This window comes from Sinocyclocheilus rhinocerous, unplaced genomic scaffold (assembly GCF_001515625.1).
Source record: "Sinocyclocheilus rhinocerous isolate Xijiao unplaced genomic scaffold, SAMN03320098_v1.1 scaffold283, whole genome shotgun sequence".
Lineage (NCBI taxonomy): Eukaryota > Metazoa > Chordata > Actinopteri > Cypriniformes > Cyprinidae > Sinocyclocheilus > Sinocyclocheilus rhinocerous.
Genome location: NW_015627233.1, coordinates 29,929 through 40,386, shown reverse-complemented (window position 1 = coordinate 40,386; position 10,458 = coordinate 29,929). Strand labels below are relative to the sequence as shown.

The 10,458-nt window shown below is 35.8% G+C and overlaps 1 protein-coding gene and 1 pseudogene across 1 annotated transcript in view; one reads left to right on the top strand and one right to left on the bottom strand.

The window, feature by feature from the left end:
* Window positions 1-4,802, bottom strand: part of LOC107723575 (prostaglandin E2 receptor EP2 subtype-like) — a 6,823-nt gene extending 2,021 nt beyond the window's left edge. Inside the window, exon 1 of the mRNA XM_016532275.1 lies at window positions 3,632-4,802. Coding sequence (XP_016387761.1) covers window positions 3,632-4,438 — 807 coding nt within the window. The 5' untranslated portion in view covers window positions 4,439-4,802. The remainder of the gene's footprint in view (window positions 1-3,631) is intronic.
* A 3,909-nt stretch (window positions 4,803-8,711) lies between these two features.
* The window catches only part of LOC107723677 (nidogen-2-like), a 29,637-nt pseudogene continuing 27,890 nt past the window's right edge, over window positions 8,712-10,458 (top strand).

The window sequence follows — 10,458 nt, the reverse complement described above, 5'->3', positions numbered from 1 at the left end:
ATGGATGGATGGATGGATAGATAGATAGATAGATGGATGGATGGATGGATGGATGGATGGATGGATGGATGGATGGATGGATGGATGGATGGATGGATGGATGGATGGATGGATGGATGGATGGATGGATGGATGGATGGATGGATGGATGGATGGATGGATGGATGGATGGATGGATGGATGGATGGATGGATGAGATAGATAGATAGATGATGGATGGATGGATGGATGGATGGATGGATAGATAGATCGGTGGGTGGATGGATGGATGGATGGATAGATAGATAGATAGATAGATGGATGGATGGATGGATGCAGCATGTAAAATCATCATGTGTAACAGCTGCTTGCACTAACTGTAATGAAAGCATTGTGGTGAGATATCTGGAGCCTCTGTATACACTGTCTGGTCCAAAGTATAGTTTTGCATTTATGATTTTAATAATTCATGTCCTTTTCCACATTCCACAAATCATATCTAATCGGATGGATGGATGGATGGATGGATGGATGGATGGATGGATGGATGGATGGATGGATGGATGGATGGATGGATGGATGGATGGATGGATGGATGGATGGATGGATGGATGGATGGATGGATGGATGGATCGATCGGTGGATGGATGGATGGATGTGTGGGTGGGTGGATAGATGGATGGATGGATGGATGGATGCAGCATGTAAAATCATCATGTGTAACAGCTGCTTGCACTAACTGTAATGAAAGCATTGTGGTGAGATATCTGGAGCCTCTGTATACATTGTCTGGTCCAAAGTATAGTTTTGCATTTATGATTTTAATAATTCATGTCCTTTTCCACATCCCACAAATCATATCTAATCGGATAAGTGAGAAACCATTATAGTTGTTGACATGCTTCTATAAGACTCAGTGCTCATTTATTTATCAGTATTAATGACAGCATGGCTGTGTTTCATCTCACGCACAAGATAATGTGCACAAATAGCATTACTTCTCATCAGCGAGTTATTACTCTAAAATTACAGATAAGACTTTAAAAAGCAAGAGACTTATCAGTCGTTTTCCCCACTGATTCCAATTTAAGGAGCTTTTGCTTTTACTAAGATTTCAGCTATAACTGAATGAGACAATTATGTGGGCACATATGATTTTGGGTGTGCATTGAACAACTCAAAAACATAAACAAACGTAACCACGGCACAGTCTGACAAAGTCTGGGTTTGTGCTTTCTGTCAACCATGGAAGCAGAAATATACTCCACTTTCTAGATGTCTTCATCTTGGACTTCCCATCAATGAGTCATAAGGTCATTTTAAAAACTTTAGATCATTTCACAGTTTATTCTCATAAAAATAACAGACACATAACAGAGCAGAAATGATTCATATTATTTTCCTCTTTTCCTAAGTTTGTTTACCTCTGCTCATAGTCTATTATGACAAAAGCCTTTGTTTTGTTTTATTCCTCTATCAAACAAAAGTGCAGATATACTTAAGAAGTTATATTTTGACTTATAGTTTTATTTGGTCAGGAAAACTATTTTTGCAGACCATCAAGTATGATGAAAGTATTACGAAATTCTCATGCACTGCATTTCATCAAACTGGAATCTTAAAGCTGATGTGATTCTTTGCATGTTCAAATATTTTCTCCTATCTGATTTTAACATGCAGAGACCACCGAAAGTTAGTCAAAAAGTTTCAACTTTTTCTAAACACTGATACTGAAATTTTTTTAAAATTATTTTTAATCAGTGCAAATATACATTTAAAAAAATACTAATCATTTCAATGTTGTCAAGAAAATTCTCACATTAGTTCTCACATAGCATCAAATCTTAAGGAAGTGAGTATTATTATGAAATCTGACGATTTTGATTATGCGTAACCTTTTGATCAGACTGGAGCCGTACATCATTGCATTTACCTACTATCCCGTCCCACAAATTTAGTCAGAGGGCTGCTGGGATGTGAAATTATATTACTTGTTGTAATTTATGCTGAAATTCAATTGTCCTTGATAAACTCAATTCAAACCAGTGAATCAGCAATACGTTTGCAATGAGCTCTGCGTCATAAGGAGCAACTGTAATACTTTAATATCCTTTCACCTACTGTTAATTATCATTTGTAAATAATTAACGTGGGTAGCATTATTCCAGATCACTGAAGGGTGAGTGAGGGGTGTTTGAGTCTGGTTTCAGCTAGACTATATAAAACAATATCAGTCTGCCAGCACCAAGAGTGTTTGTGTGTGACAACCAGTCTAACTGATTTTCACAAGATGTAATACACTCCAAGAAAAATACACTGCAGCTATCTAAATCTCACACTGGAAGTTATTGTTGGTACAGAAGCTTTGGGGGAGATGAAATGATTATGGAAGCATGTTATGTGCCACCAAGATCTTGGGTTTGTTCCATAGAAACACAAGATCTCAGTGAGCTGTAGTGTCAAAAGCTTTCATGCACTGATAAAGTTCTCTGGCATTTGGTATCATGAATACCAGCTTCTCCAAGACGGGTCAAAACCTCTTCATTTTTATCACCATTCCTCTCTGACAATGAACTAAACATGTGGTTACTTAGAAACCATAACATCCCCATGCCCAGTGACATGAACTATAACATGCAAGCATCCATGATGTTGTCTGCTTTTGATTTACTTTGTCCAATCCTAACCAGCTGGTTGTACATCTTGTTCTTTTAACAGGCTCAAACAGCATCTTTTTTCTAAAACTTCAAATCAAAAGAAACAAATGATAAAATAAACAATAGTTATATTTTAGAAAAATTCTTGAGTTAAAAAAATATTCTTCAGCTACAAATGTGACCCTGGAGCACAAAACCAGTTTTTAGTAGCACAGGTGTATTTGTATTTTCTTTTATGCCAAAAATCATTAGGATATTAAGTAAAGATCATGTTCCATGAAGATATTTTGTAAATTTCCTACCATAAATATATCAAAACTTAATTTTTGATTAGTAATATGCATTGCTAAGGACTTAATTTGGACAACTTTAAAGGTGATTTTATTAATTTATTGCTTTTTTTGCACTCTAAGATTCCAGATTTTCAAATAGTTGCATCTCGGCCAAATATTGTCCTATCCTAAAAAATATCCATATATCAATAAAAAGCTTATTTATTCATCTTTCAGATGATGTATAAATCTCAAATTGACTCTTATGACTGGTTTTGTGGTCCAGGGTCATAAATATATAAATAAAAAATATCATTCTAGTGTAATTTATTGCAGTTAAATGATATCTAATATCTATATTAACATCTGTTTTTTTTTATCTTTTAACCCTTTTTATGTAATATTTTTTTAACAATAATATGTTTTTAATTTTTTTTCTTATGACTGGTTTTGTGGTCCAGGGTCATAAATATATAAATAAAAAATATCATTCTAGTGTAATTTATTGCAGTTAAATGATATCTAATATCTATATTAACATCTGTTTTTTTTAATCTTTTAACCCTTTTTATGTAATATTTTTTTAACAATAATATGTTTTTAATTTTTTTAAAGAAATTACATCTAGCAAGGTTCAATAAATGCATCATGGGCTTGTCAATATTTTAGTGAATTTCCGATAAATCACTTTTCTTCATCCTAATAATACACTGTAAGTCTTACCATTAATGGCAGGGAACAAATGACAAATATGACTGTCATGAAGACCAGGAGAATGAGATGTTCCACCTCCTCTGCCCATGAGAAGTACCTCCTGTCCCTTTTACTCCGGGTCTGCACTGATCCTCGGTTCATTTTGCGCCTCCGGTACATTAACACCAGATGGTAAACTACAAAGCAGTTGCATGCCACTGTAACTGTAACAATGAGCAGCATCACAGTGGCATAAACGTTGGCATACGCCCGGTCCTCAGTCCCCTCTGGATTCATGGCAATAAAACACCACGTCCCGGGACAGTATTGCACATACTTCCCAAAGCCTGCAAACGGCATTAAGCAAAATAAAAAGCAGACTAGATAAATGCAAGGGATGGTGATGTATCCGCAGCGTTTGGTGACGTGCCTACCGTAGTGGTATGGGTACCCGATGGAAAGGCACCTCTCCAGTGCCATGGCGAGGAGGATGGAGAGCGTCGCCAGACTGAAGAAAGTCATGGCAAATCCGAAATATTCACACACCGCACGAGTCTCGCTCAGCCCAACCAGTGTGGTGTTGGTTAAGTATGCAGTCTGCACCAGGGGACTGATCAAGCAGGTTCCCATTAGATCCGTTATGACCAGCGTGGTCACCAGCAAATGGAACAGAGACTGTCGCTGCCGGTTCTTCTCTTTCCTCCTGCGGAACTCCAGGAGAACCAACGCAACCAGGTTCCCGAGAACTCCAGCTGCGAACATCATCGCGCTGATGGCCGGGCCACCGTTCTGCTCCACGCTCTGACTTTCAGTACAGTTTTGTTTTTCTGTGCCCATTACTGCCAGAGATGTGCTGAAACTCCTGTTGTAGATCTTCTTGGAACTTCTTCTCAAAGTTCTCCAAGCTTCTTTGAACTATAGCTTAGGTTGGCATGATTGAAAGCAAACTCTACATTAGAAAAACTGCATTTAGTTAGTCCGTGTTTCTTGTCTAGAATGGTTCACCAAGGTAAAGGAATGGAGCTCATCAATGTAAGCATGGTGTGCTCCAAAAAACAGATCCATACAAGTATTTCAGTGCCTCTGGAGTCAGACAGACTTGCCTCTTTGCCTGCCCCATGCTCTCGAAGGCAAAGAGGCAGTGGGAGAATGTAGTGTGAGCCATGAGTTCCTCAATTGAATGAGCCGTTGACTGGTGAAACAACGTCATTGTCTTGACCCCACCCTCCACACACACACACACACACACACACACACACACACACACTGATCCAGACACAGCAATGAGAAATTCGAGCTTCCTTAAAACCTCATGTGCCGTCGAAACTTTATTTCCTGACTGTTTGGGGTCCCAAAGTGCTCTGTGCTGCTGTGTGTACAAATAATATTATTAAAATAGCTATTATAATACTAAAAATTAGCTTGAATGAGTCTCTTAAAGTTTACATGTGATATAAGTAATTCAATTTGCCTTTATGAAAGAATGAGCTTTAAAATGGCCTCTGATTTGAAATGACCAATAACTAAATAATTAATAAATAATCAAATAAACGTATTTGTTGTCCAAAATTTTGTACTCTTGTGTTCTCATCAAATAACATTTTTTGAAAGAAATTTAATTAAAGAATCCTAAAAGTTATAGTGGTTTCCATTGAAATATTAGCAGCACAACTGCTTTCAACATTGTTAATCATATAAATGTTTCTTAAGCACCATATCAGCATATTAGAATGATTTATATTTCAGGACCTTTTGAAAATGGCCCATGAAAGTTTATCTTCATTCCCAACAGCTCAGTTGGCATCTTTCCCGCTATCATTTCTGCGGTCATCTTTTCTTTACATTTACATAATTAAACCTACTTCCTCTTGCTATAACAGTTTGTGAATGCTGAAAGATGTTAGAATTTTCCATGGCTTTAAGGTTGGGAATGTACTTATCTGAGCTAACAACATGCTGCTACGCGTCTTGAATTTTTTGCTTTTTTTTTTTTTTTTTTTTTTACTTTAGGGCTTCGTGGTCCTTTCTGTGCAATGTTTTATGATTTGATAAAACAGCATTTACAATAACATTTTCTTCTATATACTGCTGTGTTGTTTTTAATGTTTTGTTCATATTATTAACTATGTAGCCATATTTCCACCCAAGTAACACTTTTTTCCTTGATTGTGAAGCTTCTGTTAGGCCTGCTGCAGTGATGGCTGTATTTGTAGAGCTCTCCTGCTGCACCATATTGTCTGCTGTTAATAAGCATATGTAAATACACTGAATGTTGCCAAACGGTTACAGCACAAATAGCTTGTTATGCTCACACTGACAGGCCAAACATGAACATGTCGTGAAACTTGAAACGTCTGGATCAGATTCACTGAAATCGAGGAACATCACAGCAACATCAGGACACGATCAAATTCCAGTTACGTTAAGCAGACAAAAGACACGTCCACTAACAAAACCATAAAACAGGGAAGCCTTTTTGTACAATTTATGATTATAGGATGAATAAATGAACCAGACAAGTCACTTAAAACAAATACATTTGAGCAGTAGAGGAGTGATAACAAAAGTTTTATTTGCAACACAAAAAAACGGAACACTTTTACACACTTTTACACCATTACGAACTAATTCAGCTATACGGCCGTTAATACGAGTTAGGTTTGGTGTTATTTGTTTTCATCTTGCGCCCTCTATATGTCAAATAAGGTACTGATCTATATATATTTTGACTTTAATTCAACAAGCATGCATTAAATTGATCACAAATGACAGTAAATACATTTATGTTACAAAAGATTTCTTTTTCAAATACATGCTGTTCTTTTGACCTTTCTAAATCCTGAATTTTTAAAAAAAACTGTTTTCTTATAATAAGAAGAAATGTTTTTTTGAGCACCAAATCAGCAAAGGATCATGTGACACTGAAGACTAGAGTAATGGCTGCTGAATATTCAGGTTTGTTATCACAAGCATATTTTGTATGGCATATAAAAATAGAAAAGAGTTGTTTGTAATTGTAATGATGTTACAATATTACCATTTTTGCTGTATTTTTGACCAAGTAGGCTAAATCTTACCAGCCCAGACTTTTGAACATTATTGGGTATTAAATCAAATGACCTCAAATTTGATCTTTTGTCATTGCTTGAACTGTTTGACAAACAGGTGTTTAGGAAAGTGCTGCGGTGGTGTTTGTTGTTATTCAGTGATCCGAGAGAAGATTAAATCTAAATGGCCTTTCACCCTTAGGCGCCTTTTGCCCTGTTGGACACTAAACATCTTTTGTTAGTAGTTAAACAAGTGTCCGTGGATACTGTTTTAATTTATTTGTGCATGTATTAGGCTAATTAATTATTTCAATTAGTAAGTATTAAATATTTACAAAGCAAATCTTTCAGAAATAAAATGTAAGTTATTGTTCTAATTTTTATTTATTTAAATGTTTACATTTATTTATTTTTTACTCTTTTTTTTTAAAGACTGACTTACCAAAATAACTTTTGTCATTGCTTGAACTGTTTGACAAACAGGTGTTTAGGAAAGTGCTGCGGTGGTGTTTGTTGTTATTCAGTGATCCGAGAGAAGATTAAATCTAAATGGCCTTTCACCCTTAGGCGCCTTTTGCCCTGTTGGACACTAAACATCTTTTGTTAGTAGTTAAACAAGTGTCTGTGGATACTGTTTTAATTTATTTGTGCATGTATTAGGCTAATGAATTATTTCAATTAGTAAGCATTAAATATTTACAAAGCAAATCTTTCAGAAATAAAATGTAAGTTATTGTTCTATTTTTTATTTATTTAAATGTTTACATTTATTTATTTTTTACTCTTTTTTTTAAAGACTGACTTACCAAAATAAATAAATAAATAAAAACATTTTTCAACATTTCAATGGTTGCATTTAACTTTGTTCTGAGTCTGACTTAGGCTAAAAACTCTGACCTGTGCTCTACAGTACGTTTCCAATGCGTGATCATTTCTCTTCACTCAAGATCAGATTCAGTTACACTGATTAAATGCTTAATTTGCATGCATTGTTTACAGAAGAATTTGTTATAAGAGACAAGTTTAAGCCAGGGCACAACTCAGAAAGAGTTGTTTTATATTGTTTTATATAGTCTAGCTGAAACCAGACTCACCCTCTTGTTCTAGACTTTATGATTTGTGCCATAGGCCTCCAAACGTTATTTAGTTAAGTTACCCAATTTCCAGATTCGATGTCCCTATTCCAACAGTGTCCAGTATTCATATAGGAATGGCCACTAGATGGCACCACAAACAAGAAAGAGATAGTGAGTAGTTTTCAAGATGAATGAACAACCACGAAATAAAAGAAAATATGAAATATATATACAGTTTGTGTATATGTGTCAAAAATAATAAATCAGTTACACAATATATGCCTCATACACAAAGGAAAGAAAGTATGTAGGCCTATTGTGCAGTATTCACAATGCAAATGCGAACATAATAGTAATTGAACTAAAAAACGAGCAGTGTGAATATTCACGGTCACTGAGTCTTTGATGAGCCTCAGAAGTGATTCGTGACACTCATCCATTTGTTATCCAGTATTTACACTTCTTAAATTGATTAAAGACTATCTAAAATAGTAGTAGAATAGAAATAATTGGATTAGTAATTGGATTAGTCTAAAGCAATCTTAAAGCTATACTCAGCAAACTGTCAGGTAAAACAGGAAAAGTGATTATTAAAGGATATTTTATAGCTACGTTTCTATAAAATAAAACTTAAAAAATAATATAACACATACATTTGATTATATATTTGATATATAATATAAATGATATAACACACGAAAATGTATTTATATATTTTATAAGAATTATATAAGAAGGCATTCATTAAATAGAATTCTTAATAAATGTAGCCATTCAATAAATTAAGACATCTTTCCATCCCAAAGCCTCTTCTTTTATAAATGTAATGAAATGCAGATGGTGTCCCGTGTGTCACCCGTCAGCCAATCAACGTCCGCGTGTCCTCCCACAGTCCCTCCTGTTCAATGCCTGGATCACAAACTTCCCAGCTTCAAGCCCAACATCAGCGGCAGCAGCCACTCAACTCATTCAAACTGAGTGTGCCGTATGAATACAAGCTGCATGTGTACCAACTGTTCATTAAAATGACCTGGGACAAAATAGCAGTCTTCTTTTTACAACTTTCATGGACAGTTCAGCATGTCACAGCCATTCACAGACATGACGTCTATCCATATGGGATGTTTTACGGCGATGTTACTCTGCAAGAAGGGGACGATGAGACCTCTAAAGTGATCACGCTCACCAAACCCATGTACTTCTATGAGGCGTCCTTCAATAACTTATATGTGAGTACATCAAACGTCTAATAATGTTTTGTTGTTGTTGCTGCTTTGCCTTTATTTGCCTTAAGAAATCTCATATTCCTCTGGGAAAATGAATGAAACTGTAAACAAATGTCATTGTTTTGTTGTATGCAATTAAATTTGTATTTAATGTCTGTATAACTTGTGTTAAGAATGTACGAATGTCTGTCATTCCTTCTTATTTTTTTATTTTCATATAAAAGTTTTCTTAAACATTTTTTATGTAAGAGTTCTTTCATCATGAATTAAATTCAGGGTGGTCAAAAATCTTAATCGAGCTTATTGTTGTAAGTTGTAATTTTATTCTATACTAATTCTAAGAATTTGACCCCAAAATTAGATCATTATAGACATTTCTCGTTCTGTTTTGTGTCTCGTTGCAGGTGGCCACCAATGGAATCATCTCAACTCAGGATCTTCCCATGGAGAAGCAGTATGTAGATGACGGCTTCCCCACCGACTTCCCTGTCATCGCCCCCTTCCTGGCTGACATTGACACCAGCAAAGGAAAAGGATCCATCTTCTACCGGCAGACGGAGTCTCCTACCGTGCTGAAGCGGGCGGAAGCGGATGTCAAGAGAGGCTTTCCAGATACCACGTTCACCCCAACCCATGCCTTTATCGCCACCTGGGAGAATGTGTCCGCTTATGAGGAGGTCACCCGCAGCTCTAGACCATCCAATCGGGTAAGAGAACTGCTTAGAGCGGTACTAAAATGTGACCCTGGAGGTCTGGCTTTCCCCGAGATCCTTTTAGGCTGGGGTTATCAAAGCTGGCCATCTGTGGTCTGTCCTAATCTCAGGCCTAGAGGGTGTCAGAACGTACAATAGCGTCTCCCACTTACCTACTAATCTATCCCAGAGCTTTTAATTTTACCTGCCGTTCACAGGAACAATTGGTGGGATTGAATTGCTCCTAATTGTCCATGTCACCACAGTGATTAGGTCTTCTCAACACCTCACATACCACAGAAATGCTTGGGAAGGTTTTAAATGATTAAAGCCATAGTATTTCTCAGGGGTCTGATAGGCTTTTTGAATCCAATATAGGGTTTTCATTCCGTGTTGTTAAGACATCAAGCACATTACCTGAATTGTTTATTGTACAAGTGCAAACAAAAATGCCCTAAAATAAAAAATTTATTTCTATTAATATTGTCTATTAATATAATAAAATAAAGATTATATTTAATAATAAGTAAAATATAACAAAGTAAATCAAAATTGTTTTTAGTTAAACATTTTTTTTAAATGGCAATCCTAGTTTAATTGCTATGCCAATTATACATAATTATATGTTGCATTTTATTTGCATTTAGCACTGATTTTATCTAATGTCCATCAGAATAGCCCTGCAATCTGTTATGAGTCATGATCCACCAGTTGGAGTTGCTTTATAATATTAGACACAAAATCTGATGGTAAATTGTGAAGTGAACACTAGTGCATAGACGTCTGAGGCCAGTAAGATAAAAAAAAAAAAAAGAA